The sequence below is a fragment of the Vipera berus genome (assembly GCF_964194415.1).
Source record: "Vipera berus genome assembly, chromosome: 1".
NCBI lineage: Eukaryota > Metazoa > Chordata > Lepidosauria > Squamata > Viperidae > Vipera > Vipera berus.
The window spans coordinates 42,517,513-42,536,780 of record NC_138202.1 but is presented as its reverse complement, the minus strand read 5'-3'; the positions used below and the strand labels follow the sequence as shown (position 1 = coordinate 42,536,780).

The 19,268-nt window shown below is 37.2% G+C and overlaps 1 protein-coding gene across 1 annotated transcript in view; it reads left to right on the top strand.

Annotated features, from left to right (window-relative positions):
• RIN3 (Ras and Rab interactor 3) overlaps positions 1–19,268 on the top strand; it is a gene marked incomplete at its 5' end in the record, with an annotated part of 83,981 nt that overhangs the window by 40,962 nt on the left and 23,751 nt on the right. The window contains 3 exons of the mRNA XM_081313875.1: positions 3,141–3,213; positions 9,332–9,423; positions 15,407–16,885. Of these exons, the coding sequence (XP_081170001.1) occupies positions 3,141–3,213; positions 9,332–9,423; positions 15,407–16,885 (1,644 nt within the window). The remainder of the gene's footprint in view (positions 1–3,140; positions 3,214–9,331; positions 9,424–15,406; positions 16,886–19,268) is intronic.

Genomic DNA, 19,268 nt, shown 5'->3' with positions numbered 1-19,268 from the left:
AAATAAATGTTCTCTTATTTATATTTTCTGAGGGAAGCAAGGATGTCTCTGACAGTCTAACAGATTTCTTACAGTTTAAGTCATTTTGTGAAAGACGAGTATTGCTTTAATAGTTTTATTGCTTTAGCAGTTTTCAGAAAGCACGCTAAGCAGATTAAATGTGAAAGGCAAAGGGATATTATTGAGGTGAACTGTGATTCAGTTTAGATTGGTTGACTTTTACAAGTACAAGTATTAAAGCTGGGCTAATATAAAAAGCAGATTAAAGAATTATGCAACCAAGAATGAAGTGTTCCAGAGAAACATTCCTGAGAATATTTGTCACAACTTGGACTCACATCATGTTGTTGGAGCCAAAATTCTAGCTCAGGAAATGAGCACTGATTTGGAGCCTTTGGACTTAAATCCCTTCTCCACCATGAAGTTTATTGTTTGAGTTGGTTAACTACCTATTTTTGTTCTGTATCGTAGGAATAGCCCTAAGGAGCACAGTGAGCAGACGTGCCTCTAGTAACACTATGCATTGTATTATTTCAGAGAGACAGGTGATGAAAATAATAAGATTAAGGGGTACAGTAAAAAAAAATTAAAGGCTGGAATGCTTAGAAGTAGGAGGGATGCTTTTTAGGAGTAGCTGGTGTCGGAAAAGTGTTTTTTGCCAGCACTGATTTAGGAGGAGCCATGCAAGGGATAGCCTGTGTCTTCTTTGCTGGATAAAGTTTTAAGAGATGGGGCTGGTCACCATCAACCCTTGAGTTTAACTATTCAAGTTGCAATCTATTTATGTTTTTCACTTTGTTAAGGACAGTGAAGATACAATGGAGATCATACAATGGGACAGAGTGGAGAGCAGGGGAGGAAACAGCCCTGGGTCAGGTGTCTCCCACTATTAATTTGCTATTGACAAGTTGACCACGCTTCCTGAGGCAAGGTCGTTTCCATGTCATGGTCAAAGCTGGTTACTGATTAAAGGTATAATAGAGTTGATGTTAGCTCCACTCTGGCGATTTGAGGCACAGCTCAAGACAGCTATCATGCATAAAAAAAATTCCATTATGAAACTAAATCTCCTTCCTGTTAGACTGGACTTCTTGGGGGGAAAAACTGCTTCTAGCAAAAGATCACCATTTCCTCATTTCTCTTCTGTATTTTTTTTTTGGGGGGGGAATAAGGCACTTTATTTGTCTTGCTTCCAGAGTGTGGGGGTGTTTTAGAAAATGTATTTGTCAGACTAAATGTGAAAACAAAGGTCATGCAGTAGCTTTAATGAAACCAGGTCTTAACTGTCACATAACTGTGGGCAAGCTTATAAATTTTACACCTATTCAGGATGGAATTTAAGAACCATCCACAAACAAAACCCAACCAATATGGGAGAGTGAGTTAAATATGATGAGGTGATTTGTCATCTCATACAAAAAAAAAAACAACAGGGCAGATCTGTGACTATATAGTTGTGGCACCATCTTGAATTTTTGATCCCCTCCCCCTCATCTCCTGCAGACACTCCCTGAGTTCAAACTTTAAATCAAGTTTAACAAGGAAATCAACCCTTCCTTCCTTCCTTCCTTCCTTCCTTCCTTCTTCCCTCCCTCCCTCCCTCCCTCCCTCCCTCCCTCCCTCCCTCCCTCCAGACATTCCTGTTATAACTGTACCTTGCCAAAAGCTTAGCTGATTCTTTGGAATGGCTAAGGAAAAATTAATTCAGAGTAGGGGGGGCATACCCATAGTACCTGTTAGCAACTCTGTAAACAATTGCATCCTTTCTGGTCTTGTACAGGATTCCAAGAAGAAGATTAAGGTGATGCTGACAATTGTTATATACATGCCCACAACTACCTGAATCATATTTCTCCCTTCCAATTGGAGTCACTGCACAACCTCAGCAGTTAGTGCTCAGGAAACGTCCAAAAAATCCCAGGGTTTAGACTGGACTGGGCAATTAAAAACAAAACAAAAATAGGTAATGGCAAATCATTTCCATACTGTTGCCGAAAAAGGCAATATAGACTGTCCACATAGCAACCATATAGTAAGTGTTCTACCATATGAAGGATGTATCTGCATTTGCAGGGCGGTAGAGATAGAAGACTTGGCTCACATACTATTTGATTGTTGTTTGTATAAGAGGGTGAGAGACAGGTACCTTGGTTCATATATTAAATGAATGACCCATTGGGAATCCCATATTAAAACAACATACCTTATGTGCATCCAGAATCTGAAAGCAACATTTAACACAGCACAGTACTTGAGTAAAATGTTTTAGCTGAGATCAGCATATGTGGGATCGATTGGAGTGAATTGTAGGGTGATACTGAAATGTAATTTTACCTTCTTTTACTTATCAGTATATTAAATTAATGTATTTTACTCCAATTTCATTTTAAATTGTTTTTTATAGGATTTTATTAATAATATGTGTTTGGAACTCTGTATTTTGATGTGACCTATGGGCTAATCAATATACTAAGCTAAACTAGTAACTGTTCATTCAAGGGATACTTGGCTTTAAGTATTCTCCCTATTTAGGTGTCTTCTAATTTTCAGGTTGTCATTCCCAGTCATTCCATAACTACTTTATCTCTTCACTCTAGAGAAGTTCATAGTTCTTCTTTTCAACTAGGCATAGGAGAAGTTACAGTACTTGTTTTCCAGACCAAATAAGGTTTTCCTTTCTGCCAATTACAGGACTATGTTTGCTGAGCTATTCTCTTTCTTGTCATTGCAGAATGCTTTGTTCTGTTTAATTATATCAAAGATTGCTGAGGCATATTCAGTGGTCAGGATTTGTAGCTCCTTTTCTGAGTGAAATGAGATTTGAGCAATGGGATAAAATCCTTGCTCTGAGAAGGTTTTAAACAAATTGATAGGAAGTGGAGCAGAACAGTGTGTGCTATTTTTATTCTAGCTCATAAGTTGTCATTTCAACTTCACAGCAAATTATTTGTGGCAAATGTCAAATTGTTATCTGTCACTGTAAATTTTATTTTTTAAACAGCACCAATGAAATGAGACCCATCACCATTTTTTGCCATTTCTCCTGCTATGAAGTGACCATTTCAGAACGAGTCCATCATGCATCAATCATTCTGATATAGTGAGAGCAATCCCTGAATACTTTTCTTATTTCTCATCAGTATTTCACCTGGAAGGATCTCTTCTTGTGTTTGAAGACATCTTCAAACTGGTGGCATTCTACTGTGTCAGTAGGTAAGTTGGGTAGATGATTTTCAGCAATGGTGCCTAGTGACTTGCAAATATCCTTGTGAAAATGACTAGCCTGCAAAAAATAGTCTTCAAGAGTTAGGTAGAATAGACAGCATGCTCCCTCAACCCACAAGGGAGGGAAGAGTGATGGAAAAATCTGCCTGTCCACCTGCATGGAATTCCTTGTTCCTGCTGACAACATAATGCCTAAGTAAAAGGAGTCCATTCTCAGAGTATAAAGATAACATGTATCTATATAGATATACTACAAAAAATCCTTCTTGTTATGACTTTTAATTTGGGTAAAATAGTGCATACAACACAACAACTTTTTAATCAAGGTATTTCAAATGGGTTAACTTACTGAATGTATCCAAAATCCAGGACCCATGATTCCATAGGGAATGACATTTGGGGAATTTGTGGCTCTTTCAATGCTATTAGCTGCTGCTGCGATTACGTGATCTTCATTTTCAATATTCCATGACAGTTTACCAGCCAGTCTCGCAATCCCTCACTGTCCCATCCAGGACCAGCCATTTACTTACCTGCTAGAAAGGGGAGGGAGGGAGGGAGGGAGGAAGGAAGGAAGGAAGGAAGGAAGGAAGGAAGGAAGGAAGGAAGGAAGGAAGGAAGGATTTATAGTGTTCCTTGCCAGATTTCCCATGAAGAAGTTCAACAGGGAAGCCAAGCAAGGAGTCAGAATTCACTCTGACTTCTACTGCTTATCCCAATATTTGAGGGCTGCCACAAAGAAGGGGGGCTCAACCTATTCTCCAAAGCACCTGAAGGCAGGACAAGAAGCAATGGATGGAAACCAATCAAGGAGAAAGCCAACCTAGAACTAAGGAGAAATTTCCTGACAGTGAGAACAATTAATCAGAAGTTTGCCTTTAGAAGTTGTGGGCGCTCCATCACCAGAGGTTTTTAAGATTGGACAGCCATTTGTCCAGAATAGTTTGGAGTTTCTTGCTTGTGCAGGGAACTGGACTAGAAGACCTGCAAGGTCCTTTTTAACTCTTTGTTATTCTGTTATTCTGCTTTTTTTGCTTACCTTTGGTAATTCTTTTTCTCTGTATAGATAAGGAAATATCTCTGAAACAATGACCCAATGGGACATGAATTGTCTAGTAGTCTATATAACATTGCAGCAGGCATGATTTCCACATGAAAACAGAAAAACAAAATTCAGTTTGTAGATGTTATTTCAAGCTATGGATGGGGCAGTGTAGATAATTACATTTAGTAATGCTTTCTTGGTTAACTTAATTTTTAAAAAGCCTAACCAAGCAAACCAGACAAATTTGGGGCAACATCTTTTTATTCATAAGAAGTATTTTATTAGAAGGAGCATTCAGAATGGGCACCCTCTATCTGCAATCAATAATGTGAATCCAGCCCATTATATTCCATCCATTCAGAGCATGTCTGTATGCAGAATAGATCTTTCTTTATAAAAAGTCCTCTTGTACCTTCTTTGTTTCTCCCCATCACCTGTTTTGCATTATAATTGCATACATCTTGAATACATGAAGTGCTACAAAGAACCAGAAGGGGGAGATAGTTTGGCACTATCCAAGGTTATCCTATGCTTTGAGACACTCTTGTTATGAAACTATTACCGGTATGTCTCAAGTCTTTTTTCATTCAACATTATTAGGCAAACATAAGCAAGAGATATTTTGAGTCCTCAGAACCAGACCTATTATTGTGTGAGCAAAGGCAAAAAGATGGTCACAAAATGGACAGTATTTAGGACTAAGGTCAGGGTCATGTTTAATCATGTTTAATGAAAACAAGGATTAGGGGTGATATGACAGCAGTGTTCCAAAATCTAAGGATCTGCCACAAAGAAGAGGGAGTCAAGCTATTTTCCAAAGCACCTGAAGGCAGGACAAGAAGCAATGGATGGAAACTAATCAAGGAGAAAACCAACCTACAACTAAGGAGAAATTTACTGACAGTAAGAATAATTAATCAGTGGAATGACTTGTCTCCAGAAGTTGTGAATGCTCCAACACTGGAGGTTTTTAAGAAGAGATTGGACAACCATTTGCCTGAAATGGTATAGGGTTTCCTGCCTGAGCAGGGGGTTGGACTAGATGACCTCCAAGGTCTCTTCCAATTCTGTTATTCTGTTATTCTGTTTTATTCAAATATCTCCAATTCGATATACAAAGGTGAACCTAATGTTGAAATAATCAGTTCTTCAGCAATATGTGAATTGCCAGAACATCACCAAAACATCTGAAGGAGGCAGCTCTTTTCTTCTAGTATTTTAATGAGGCCTCTCAGAGTTTTTTTTTTACTAAATACTGTCCATTTTTGCATAGCAGAAAGGATCTCTTTTATTTCGGCAAACCCCAAAATAGCTGCTGACTAACAATTTTATTTTATATATCCACTCAGTAGGAGGGAGACTCCATCTTTTATATATATATATATATATATATATATATATATATATATATATATATATATATATATATATATATATATATATATATATATATATATATATATATATATATATATATATATATATATATATATATATATATATATATATATATATATATATATATATATATATATATAATAAATAAGTAAAATACTGCATATAATTAAGTGATGGCTGGAAGTAAGTAGTCCAATTACCCTAGACAGTCCTGTGAAAGCTTGGGATAAGTGAGATTGCCTTGGATGGGATCACTTGCTAAAGAAAATTTAATGTGGAAGACTTGGACTAATGCAAAACAAGTATCAGCAAAATGGAATGGGTGGGCGGATGGCAGCAGTGAGTTCATTTCTTAACCTTTTTTAGGATTTGCCAAGGCAAGCAGTTTGCTTAACCCTTGTCCAATTGTCTGACAAAAATGACTTCCTTTAATACAGAGAAGCTATAGCCAAGTTCTATCAGCATATATTAAATGAAACTTGCTGTTTCAAGCTGTTTTTTTTTTAAAAAAAGAATGACCTCAGTTGGGAATAAGGACAAAGAACCTTCATCAGTGGTCTCAGAATATTTTGCTGCATCATCCTTTATAATAGCTAAATGTAACTTGTGTCCCTAATCTCCTGAAAGGACATGTATATATAGGGACTAATAGGTTGGAACACAGAGAACAAGACCAGAATTCTACACAGTTTGGGAATATGATATGTCCCAAGAAACATATTACAAACGTGCATGTTGTATTACCATAGAGGCTAAGACCTCTATGGCTGCATCTTGTGACATTTTAAGTGAGATAACTTTCTGGCATGAATAGCAGGTTGCTGAATAAGCTGGATACCCCTTTGTGGATATGAATGGGTAATCAATGATAGCACCAGTTAGTTAATCAATTTATTTTTGTTTTAAAATAGCATCAGTCAATCTGTACTCTTTAGCTACGCTGGATGAGAACTTTGGGAGTTGCAGCCCTATTACATCTGAATTGCAAGAGGTTGGCATGATCAGTGACATCTTATGAAGAGCATGTACTTCAGAGGTCTTCCCCATTAATGCCTTTATAGTGTTCCCCAACCATCCAGAGCATGTTCTCATTACTATTATATCAGCACAATAATGGGTGCATAATTCTAGAAGACATTATGACCATTTCATCATTCCTGATTTATGTTCTTTCAGCATCCCCAACTGTTCTTGTGTTTATATTATAACTTCTTCATGTTTGACTGGCACAGCAGTTGTAGGATGATGCTATAAACTGTTATAAATCCCCAAATAAGGAAAGGCAATTATCACAAGTGGAGATCTTGAATAAGACTTTTCTAAAGTGGTAGCTAATTATGGCAGAAATATACCTTGGCAACATCTGTTTTCTGCTCGGTTTCCATTATGTTGCCTTCAGTTTACTGACAGCCTGAGAAAGGTATGAGAAAAGTTTAAGTCGTCTTAATTCTGCCTGCGTTAAAATTGTGTTTTTCTATTATTCTGACTATGTCTAAGGACAGCCTTAGGATATACAAATAGGGAAGCTTTGCCATGCATTGCCTTGAAGTGTCTCAGAGATTAGTAGTGACTGAGAAGAGGGATGACAAAGACAGCAATGGGACCAACAATTTTTATGCCATGTCGGGGCTGCAACAGAGCACTATAGAAAGACTCTAAGACAGGCGTGAGCAACTATGGCATCTTGATGACTTCAACTTCCAGAATTCCTGAGCCAGCCATTTTGGCTCAGGAATTCTGGGAGCTGAAGTCTGCAGATTGTAAAGATGCCATAGTTGCTCACTCCTGCTCTAAGTGCTATGTTTATAACAAAAAAAGGAATTAATGAAAAAACTTTGCGAGACCACCCCTGTCCTTATTTCTATGTTCATACAGTATATACTGTACATAGCTTCCACACTCTTCTTTTTTTGGGATTAAAAATATTAATGCCAAGAGAGATTAAGGGCAGTAGGCAGGACAAAGATAAGGAAAGAGGTAAACCTCTTTTATATACCTGTTCACACACTTCTTGTCCTGGCAAAATCAGCTTGTTCCCATTACATCCTTTGTATACAGATTGATTCGCTTCCTTTTGTTCTTTAAGTTTATTTCTCTTTTTATCGTGATTTTATCATTTCTCCTCTTCCTTTTGACCCTTTTACTCTTCCTTCATTTATTTGGGTTATGGTTTGTTACTCATGTATTATCTCTGTATAATCAAATCACTGTACTTACTGTATCATTTTGTACTAGTGTCCCTGTTTTGTTTTCCACCCACTTCTATTTAATGCTCGCTCACTTGTGATCCGGTCCCTATAGGCACCTACCCTTCATTACAAGCTCATTTCTACCGCACTCAGCTAATTTTTACATTTCTCCTGACACGCTGAACTCTCACTTCCTTATAACGAAATGAAATGAGCAGAAACATGCCCATTACATCTTTTTTCACTTTTTTTGAAAAAGTCATTGCAAAAGGCATCTTCTGAATATACATCCCCATCCTCTTAAATCATCATACATAAGCATTTCTTGCACATTTATCCGCATATATTTCGAATAAACAAGGGATGAATGTTAGTCACTGAAACAGTTCCCTAAGCATTCCACTAATTTTCATGCAAGTTTTATTTCCATCATGACTTTATCAAATTCAAAAACCCACCATCAACACCATATTCATTCAAAACATTTCCCCCCAAATTCAAGTCTATTCACTTCACTTTTATTCGCTTCTATTCATATACAAACTTCTAAAAATCAACAGAAATACAGCACATTTTCTTTCCCACATTCATACATTTGTAAATAACTGCTAAAGAACCAAAATCTGGTCTGCATATCCCTTAAAATTGCAATATACTTCTAAAATTTGGCAACTGTCTTCTCCTCTGCCTTTATACCCATTCATTCAGAAACCTGCAAAACACCTTGATAAACACATTTAAGAAACTAATCCCCACGTAGTTCTTCCATTCAATTTTGCTGCCTTTCTTTGAACAAGAGAGAAAAAATGGCTTTCTTCCAATCATCAGACTCTGATGCAATCTTGGTGCATGTTAAAGAAGTCACACAGCCACTGCATTGGCAAAGGACACTCGTATTTTCACATTTCTCTGGGTACATTTTCTAGATCTGAAGTTTATTCTTTTTCAGCACTAGAACTCTCTTTTCATCATTTCTTTTTGCTTACACTAATAGCATTTGTCTCAGTTCTGCTCTAATGGTAATAGATTAATAATGGAGAATATTTGTAATTCATGGTTGAACTAGGGGGGGGGTGGGGCTTGGTGGTCTCTGACCTTGCTTGTTTTCTTGCAGAAGTTTCATTACCCAGACTAGGTAACATCATCAGTGCTGATATAATATATTGTTATCATTCCCATAGAAATCTCTAAAATGCACAAGCAAATTAAAGTCTGGTTCTATGTCAAGGATGCCCCCACTATTCTGTTCTAACTAGAACCTCATATCTGTAGACCACCTTGCAAACCAATGTATTATTGTTCACAAACCGACAACCCAGAAATGTTTGAAATCAGGCAGCATCAAACTGAATAAACAAAAAGCCAATAACTTGGAGATACAGGTAATCTACTGATAAACACAGCAAACATTGTTTTGCTTTCTCATATTCTCTCTCTCTTTTGCTTTCTTTTTGTTTTCTTTTTTACTCTGTAGAGATCTGCTTCCGTACACACTAAGATTGCCACAAGCAATATTGGAAGCCAATAGTGCCACAGAATTAGAAACCATCTCTGGTTTGGGGATAGGTAAGTTGTGTTGAAAACTGGTATAATATACCAACAAATACAGACTTTTTACTTTGTTGGTTTGTTTTTGTAATATGATGCTACAGATTTCTGCAAGAAAAATACATTCCAGACTGCCATGATCTGTTCCTTCTTCCCATTATGGAACTGCTTTAGGTGCTTCCATGGTGCATTTTCCTTTATAGAAATGTATGAAAGGCTGCTGAGGACAATCTTCTATTTGAAGAGCCGTGATGGCGCAGTGGTTAGAAGGCAGTATTGCAGGCTACTTCTGCTGACTACCAGCAGTTTGGCAGTTCAATTCTTACCAGCTCGAGGTTGACTCAGCCTTCCATTTTTCCGAGGTCAGTAAAATGAGGACCCAGATTGTTGGAGGCAATATGCTGGCTCTGTAAACTGCTTAGGGAAGACTGTGAAGCGGTATATAAGTCTAAGTGCTATCACTATTGCAATTCTATTCCTATTGAAGGGATCCTCTTCTTTGACACATTGTCCAATTCAACTCTGATTTAAAGAACCATTAAAGGAATAGCAGGAGGCTTGAATGTTTCCATCAACTGTAAGTAATCGGACAGGAGACGGAAAAAGAAAATGATGAGAATTTATTTCTGCTATTATTCTCAGCTACATTAGTATACTTTATTGCAAATCTGAGTTCTGTTGTTTTCTTTTCTGATAATGTTTAAGGGAACATTTTAGCATGGCATTTCTCAACCTAGGCAACTTTAAAATGTATGGACTCAACTTCCAGAATTCTTTAGGTAGCATGCTGGCTGGGGAATTTTGGGAGCTGAAGTCCATACATGTTAAAAGAACCAAAGTTGAGAAAATGCATTAGCACAACATTCTGCTTGTGTCTTTGCTTATGACTCACCTAAAAAAAAATTCTAAATTGTAGACATTAGGCATTTGTTGCTTCACTTTGTTTATTGGTGGATAAATGGCAGAATTGAAGAACATTGGACTCTCTTTCTGCAGTCATAAGTCTGTTGCCCGATACATTTATGGGAAAATGTCTGGGGGAAAATCTGAAAAAAAAGATCTTTCTGGCTAATGCTTACAACATTGCTGGTTACATAAAAAAGAAAGAAACAACAGACATTTTTTTTTACAATCGTATACAGTACATTAGGAGAAGCTGTATAAAAAAGCTCCTTATGTGAGGGAACAAAACTAATTTTAGACATTACTATTTTAAAACAATTATTAAAACAGTTGAAGCAGAATACTCTTTGCACAGAAAGAATAACATGGGTTGGATTTATCCTGATCCACACTATTCAGTGAACCTATCGCTCAACAAGTTGCCTTGAACATTTGATGGGATTATAATGTTCTCGTGCCATGCTGTCTGGAAGCTGTCATCCCAAAATTATAGATAGGAAAGGCTAATTTGGTATTTTTGTATACTATATTGGGTGCAGAGACATAAGACAACCAATGGCAACTGCCTCAAGCATAGAAATAATATGACTAGGCTGACTTAACATTGTCATTAATTGGGGACAGCTACCAAGTCGTCTTCAAACACAGTTTCACACAGAGGATATGTCAATTGGCTAATTACATTTTGACAAATTTAAACTCATGAAATTGAAGGAAAGAAATCGGTAGAAAGAATTTTTCTTTTTAATTTGGAGTATAAATATTGCTAGTGGGGCCTAAGAAGAGCTACAGTATTAAACTTAGATATGTCCTGACCTGACTACATCCATATTAGAATTCTACCCAAGGGATGTGGTTCTACAGCTGTTGCTGTTGCTATTCTACAATTTCTGTTAACACTAGCCAGCATGATGTTTCATGAAAGATGCTGAGAATAGTAGTTTAGCAAACATCTGGAAGGCCTCACATTCCTTACCTCTGGAGCAGAGGGGCAGCCATCATCTTAAGATTGTTCCAGGGTCAACTCAGCTCTGAGGACAAACAATTTGCTTTTCTTCAATTTTCACACAGATATAGTACATACATAACTCGGTGACATCATCCCCTACCTAAGGGGGCCAGGGAGAATGGTGGAAAACATGCAAATCTCTATTAAAAATTAAAAATACAGGACCAAAAGGAATTCAGTACATCCAGTTCAATCCCAGTGTTTTAATATTGCTTTCATCTGGAGACTATTCATTTCTGAGTATATGCACTTATCTTTGTGTTTGTAAGTCTGTTCTTATTTACTTTAAATAAAATGAGTGCAGTGTATTTGAGGAAAAGTTATGAATAAACAGGTTCAAATATCATCTAAGCTAAAATTTCACTGGGTATGTGGGTGTCTGAAACCTTGGGATTCATCAACTCGCCTATAATATGAGATTAATATGTTCTGCACATATAATTTTTCTCACAATAAAGAAGATCAGGATCCCGAATTTAGATCAGGATCCCGAATTCCCAGGCCATGGATCATCATCAGTCTACAGCCTGTCAGGAACTAGGCCGCACAAGCAAGTGAAGCCCCATCTGCGCACGCACGGGATCCAGGCAGTGTGCAAAACCAGGCCCTCTGGTTCACAGAACACCCCCCCCCCACACGGAACTGGTCCCCAGTGCCCAAAAAGTTGGGGACCACTGGTTTAGATGATTGAAATAATATGCAGAATAGTCTGTGTGTCCTTGGAAATACTATTCCAATTACAGAGTAAATTTGCCTTGTACCAAATATATTAGCCAGGTAAGCTTAATGTTGTTTAGACTGACCAGCAATGGCTTTCTGGTATTTTAGGAAATATCCAGGACTAAACCTTGAACTTCCTGTTTGCAAAGCATGTGCTATCTCATTGAGCTATAATTCTTATTAAACGTTCTTTTTTTTTTAAAAAAAAAGGTCATACTAAATAAGAGAATAACTAGACTGTAGTCTTTCATAGTTTTTTAGGAAATCTAACCAACATAAAGAGAAGGTAACAACAGGTAGTGTGGCCATAGTTTTTTTTCTAAAAAGGAAAGATTTCATAATCTAAAACACTCACTTATTGCCAATTTCCACTTCCTCTGGAATCATAGGAGGTGGAATTCCCCATTTTGCATTGACCTTCCAAACTGATATACACATCGTCCTAGAGACAACTTGTATTACCAGCTCCTTCTGCCGAGAATGTGGTTTCTATCAAAAGTCATTGCTAAATTGCTAATTTTTAGATCTCTCTCTCTCTCTCTCTCTCTCTCTCTCTCTCTCTCTCTCTCTCTCTCTCTCTCTCTCTCTCTCTCTCTCTCTCTCTCTCTCTCTCTCTCTCTCTCTCTCTCTCTCTCTCTCTTTCTCTATTTGGGGCATTCTTGAATTTCAGCAAAGATGTCACCTGTAACTTTAATTTGTTGAATATTATGAAGTGGTAGAAGGTGAGCTGTAAACAGGACACAGTGCAGTTGTTCTCATTCAATTTAGATTCCGTTGAATACTCTTCCTTTACCTAAACTCAGAAAATGAGCTTAGAAGTACTGTACTCCCCTCACTTTTATTCTTAGCAAAAGAACTGAAGAGAGCCTTATTCACAGTTAGGGATTCTTCTCCTTTGCAGGATTCCTTTTCATGTATGCAGGTAGTAAGCAATTTTTCTCAAGCAGGTCTGTGAGGCAGTTAGGTTCCCAAAAATAATGGCCCCTCTGCAAGGTAAGAATAAATAATCTCTGTTTCATTTAGGAATAGAAACCCATAGGGCTAATATGTGATACTTAGGGCCATTTTTTTATATAAGTTATGGTTGTAACTATACACAGTGTTCTGAACAGTATTACCTATTGCAAAATATTGCCACCCACTCTCTGTGCAAGTTGAGGTTTGAAGACATTATACCAATTAACAGATATAATGTTGGATTATAGTGTAGAAATTGGGACAACATCTAATGTGCTGGCTTTGCCTTCTGAACATGTGAGCATTGCCCTTGTATCTGTGAGCGTGATCTCTCATCTAAGACAGAGACGACAGGTCCGAATCTTGGCAGATATTAATTCCCAGTTGTTTAGCAAAATGACTTATTACTATTGTTTTAGTATTCTTTCTAAATTAAGGTACCCAGGAAAACTGGGAAAGTGATTTTTTCCATCAAAGAATTGTAAACTCACTTTCAGTTTTCTAACATCAAAACAACCCCCTGCACTGAGCTTAGCTTGTTCTATACCTGTATTTGGTGGTCGAATTGTAATTAGTGGTATAAAATAAAATAGACTCTGAGGTATGAAATCTGAGTTAGTTTATGAACTATCTTAACTACTTGATTATTTTGCCCACTACAGTAGACTGATTTGGTTTTTTTATCGGAGGTGAAATGGCTTTCCTTTTCACACATCATTATTTAGGGCATCCTTGTAAAAGTCACTGCTAATGCCAGGCTGAAGAAGCTGACAGGGTTGGTCACTCAGAGGGCCTCTCTCTGCATCAATCAGGCAATCCCTGCAAATATTCCAATAGAATCGTAGTTCCACCATTTCAATGAATAGGAGAAAGCTGCTATGCAGGAGAACTTTGAGTCTTGTTTTCATGAGTTCTTCATGCAGAAACCTTTACATTTTTTATTTCTTTTGCTTGTTTCCTATTGTTTGAGAGAGCATAGAGTCTTCCATGTGCAAAGTCATGCAAATTTATTTTGGAAGCCTAGGGCTCTGTGCACCCGAACTTTTCTAGTTTCATAGAGCAGCAATGAGTAATTTAGCTCCATCAACTCACCTTCTTTGCCTCATATAGGCCATCTTCCTTTCAGATATTGTATTTACAACAAGATGTATGTACATTTATTAAACTGTTAATAAACCCTCCACTCCAGAATCAGCTAAACTGTTGCTAAAAGGGAAGTATAATCATCTAAATCCAAGCAGAGATGTCTTCAGGTATTGGGTTCAAGGATGCACAGCTTTGCAATGCCATCACCAGATTTTGCCATATAGAAACTGTTGAAAGAGCTAATTTTATATTTGTATTCTATTTGTATATCCAATGAATAAGAAGTTGTTAGAAGCATCTTAAGAAACTTTCTGCAACATTGTTCATTTGTTTCTGTATCAGATATGCTTTGGGTGTTGCATTTTCCTAATTATGTTCTCAAACACATGGGTAAAAGCATTCAGAAAGTAGTTTGAAGTGCATTTCCTGGGGTCAAAGGAATTTTTTTTTTGGAATCATGTAGTTGAAAGGGAATTCAAGTAATCTAATCTTTGCTGGTAAAAGCAAAAGTTTATTAAGTCTTCCCTGATAATTGGCCATCCAACCACTTATTAATCATTTATAAAACATAATATTCCAGGTAGAAATGAATTTACATTTGACCTAGCTCATACGTCTTCAAATAATAAAGGTAAAGGTAAAGGTTCCCCCGCACATGCGTGCTAGTCGTTTCCGACTCTAGGGGCCGGTGCTCATCTCCATTTCAAAGCCAAAGAGCCAACGCTTGTCCGAGCGCCTGTTACTCGTCCCAGCTTCTGCCAACCTAACAGTTCAAAAACACATAAAAATGCAAGTAGAAAAATAGGGACCACTACGGTGGGAAGGTAACAGCGTTCTGTGCGCCTTTGGCGTCTTCAAATAATATCTCTTGCCTAATATTTCCATATTCATTTGCAGATTAACACTCTACCATTAAAAAGGAAGAAATTTATGCTATGAGTTGGCCTGATGGCACTTTTTGAAATAGAATTGAGTAATAAGATTCCAAATGTCTATAAAAGCACAGCTACCAACATTTTCACTGAAATTAAGGTGACAAATGATTCTGGAAGCAAAGGGTCTCATACCTATCCAGGAAATTTGGGTTGGGAAAAATGCTGGCTATCCCTATATATTCATGAAGGCTATCAACTTCCTTTCCTCCTATAATGTCATGACACTATTTGTCTTAATTTATATTAATTGGATAAGTTTGAAACACTGTGATATATTCATGTACAGTTGGGCATAGAATAATTCTATGTTTTAAGCAACATTGTGCAAGTAGCATTAAAACATTATTGCTTTTAGTTGGCTATTATTGGAGATATACGTATTTATTCACAGGTTTCTGGAACTCCTCTTTACATCAAAGGCAAGAAAGAAGGCTTCTCCATTCTGTGAAAGATCCTGCTTACATCACAGCTCAGGCAAAAAAAGGAAAGAACCCCAGCCAGCCTTTTGCAAGCCGCACAAACAATTGTTCATGTGAAACTGAGCTGTCAGTAGGAAGTGACAAGCTGTGGTTTGTAAATCCTATTTTTATAGAGGAGAGCAGCTATCCATTTCCCCCACATGTTTCTCCTTCAGAGATCTTCAGGGAGAGTCCTTCTGGTGGTAGAAACATTGTGACAAAACCTCCAAAGCGATCTCCTACTCGACGTCCTCCTCCCCCTCCTCCTCTTCCTCCTCCACCATCTCTGTTGTCCTTTCATGCTGTGAAACAAACCAAAACATCTTCTATGACCCCTTCCAAAGAGGATCAATTCCATAATTTGGAGAAGACCAAACAAGAGATGAAAACTGAAATTAGCAGAGACAAGGAAGATAGCAGACCAGAACTCTTTTTTCCTCATAGCCTTCCATCTACAAATTCAAAGAAGATTCCTCCATCCATTCCACCAAGGCGATGTTCATCTGAAAGAACTTCAGGAAATTCTTCCTTTGATAAAAGTCAGAAAACTTCACTGTCAGAAGAAAAACAAGTAGAAAAACAAAACAGGGGGAATGAAGCTTTGGCTAATGATCACCAGTGCGATGAGGCTCCAAATGTATTGGCAGAGGTGACAGAGAAATCTGCCCCAAATGCTGAAAAAGTAAAGCCTACCAGAGAGGACAAGAAGGAACTTACAGAACTGCAGCAGAGTTTATCAGGAAACCACCCCCAGCCTCCCCCCCAGCCTCCCATCCCACCGCTAAGAAAGAAAAAGTTCTTTAAGCAGTCATCGTCTACCACCTCTTTTTCTTTGGAGCACAAGGAAACTGAAGAGTCAGAGGTCCAACAAGAAAACAAACAAAGAATAGAAAAATCTTGCTCCATTTCCAAAAAGGAATCAAAATCTGGCCTTAAACTTTTCAGCACATCAGATTCTGAACGTTCGAGTGATTCATTGCATTGTCCTGTAAGCAATGCAAAGGCTCAGATGTCTGCCTCCGAGCCAGATTCTTATTCTACAAGTAGCACTGAAGATGAGTTCGAACTGATGACCAGTCCTACTGTGAAGAAGACCCGTTCTATGATTTTAGGCAGAGCCAAGCGTCGTCTGTCCATGGTCAGCCTAAGCAATGTCTTCACAGCATTTCTCTCTTCTGACCGAAAGCTCCAGAAGAAGATTGTGGAACTGGCCCAGGATAAAGACTCTTACTTTGGCAACTTGGTGCAGGACTATAAAGTCTATAGTCTGGAGATGATGGCAAAGCAGATCTCCAGCACAGAAATGCTACAAGAGATTCGCTTAATGATGACACAATTGAAGAGTTACTTAATTCAAAGTACAGAGCTAAAATCTTTAATGGACCAGACTGTTCACACAGATGAGAAGCTAGGTGAGTGTTCATATTTCTATGGGGGTTTTGACCTATAAGCAAGAATAGCATATAGTTTCATTGCATATGGACTAGGGTAATAGGAGATAGGAAATATAGTCATTTTCATGTAGAGGTGCTCCAGATCCAATTCAACAGAGCACTTAAGAATCTGCTTCTGCTGTTCCTTCTCTTTTCAGAATGGTATTTTAGAAAATTGGATGGAGAAAAAAAATCATTTGCCCTGAGTTAAAGAATATGTTTTGATTTCATTCACTACATTTCAGCATACAACTACAGTTGATATTTATCCTTAATTTTAAGACACCTTCAGTTATATGCACTCAACAAAAATAGTCATCAACTTAAGAAGAACATGAAGTTTACGTAGAGTGAGGTATTGATCAAAGTTGATTCCTTTTTCCGACTGCACATTTTCCCGTAGTCCTTCTTCTTCTTTTTATTCCACATTGAGATAAACTAAGGTGCATGTTGTAAATTAACAATATGAATGCAATATGAATGCAAATAAGGACAAACATGGTTTCTAAGGACAAAGTAGTCTTTCTGAAGAATTGGTTATTTCTTTTAACTTTTTGATCCTCAGTTAGTTTCGTATAGATATTCCCAGGATCAGGATGAAAAGAAGATGCAAAATGCTTTTTAAGTCTGGTCAATGGCCACTATTCAATGGTATATTTCATACACAGCTATCCACAGATTAAAAAAAATGCTTCAATGATACAGCTGATTGTGGATCATTTGGAAGTAAATGTGTCCCTTTCTTTTATAATATCATGCACTTTGGTATCCAGGCATCTAGTCTATGAGACTATTTTTGATATAAATGCATGGAGAAAACTTATTCTACTAAATTTCCCATTTCAGACTGCTTTCAAAATGTGTAGAAATGTCAGTTCTGAAACTGAAATTTCCATGGTTATTAGCTATCACCTTTTCACTTTCTAGTTCTTTCCTATTGTACAGACTATAATTATTTAGGCTTAAGGATATAATTTTATGCATGTGTTACATTAATAATATTATGGACTTCAATTTTCATCAACCCTATCAGTGAGCCCAATGGCAAGGGATTGTGGGAGTGTATGCCAAAGCATTTTGAGAACATCAGAAATGTCTATTTTGCCATGCCCGTTAATTTGGTACCAACACTACTGAAATCATTGAAATTACTTCTGGGTAAATCTTGGGAGTCCATAACTGCTATGATTGGCGTGTACATTAGTATTATTGAAATATTAGTTTGTGTCAAAATTTCTGAATTAAATTACAGATTGCTCTGATTAGTTCTGAGAGGAGAGGGGAAGTTTGTCTGAAAGTGCCTTTTTAAAAAGATACATGTTGTATATATATGTGTGTGTCATTGCTTGTCCAATTGCTACAAAGAGAATCAAGTACTTTGGCTGTATTCTCATGGACTGACTTGGATTATGAATACCCTAGAGCTGAGACAGGACAGTGTGGTGCAACTTGCTGAACTTTTGCAAAAAAAATAAACTTTTTGCTCAATTGTTGCAAATCTTTGGCAATAATTTCAGTAGAATATGAGCTATAGAGTCATGAACTACGTCCTTGCCGAATTTAACACTATTCATGGAGGACTGCACTCAATGAGTAAAATATTTGTTTTGCAGATATAACAAGTATGAGTCTCATGTAGAAATGAAAGTTTTAAGAATTGCTCCATTACATATCCACTTCCTAAAGGATCATTTATTTACACAGGCATGCTGTTGATATTTCCTCCTGATCAAGAACTGAGCTCCATTTTTTTAAAATATAAACCTTCCAATTCTTCACAATATGCCTCTCCCTGAGGAATTACTTGAAACTGCTTTGAAAAAATGCTGAGACTATCCCTGAGCTTACTTCCCTTGTTACATCTAGACAAAATTTCATTTAAATTTTCCAAAACTATTCTTTCATCTCTTAAAGAGTGTTAAGATCTTTTGGCAAATGACAGAAATCTTCTAGCCCATAGCCCATAGACAAGTGAATTTAATTTTCCTTTGAGTCTACTCTATTTTCATTGCCTGAAATGTCAATGTTATATTTTTTTCACTATGTTTTGACTATTGTATTCAGTTCCCAGTAACCAGGCACATATGGAAAAACTAAAAAAAGCACCATCTTTAGGATTTTAATTGATTAGCTGTATTTCTTTAAGTGAATTATCTATCTGGTTATCTCAAATGTGGAACAGTACTTTGTACTTAGAGCCCCTTCCAAGAGTATGGCTTGAGGCAATTCTTTTTCCCCATATCTGTAAAAAGATCCTGGTTTAGAATTAAAAGATATGTGTGAATCTGCAGGAGAAACTGATTGATTTTTATGCATTTATTAAATGTGTTATCTGGAGCCTGTTTTGATTAATAGTAGGAGA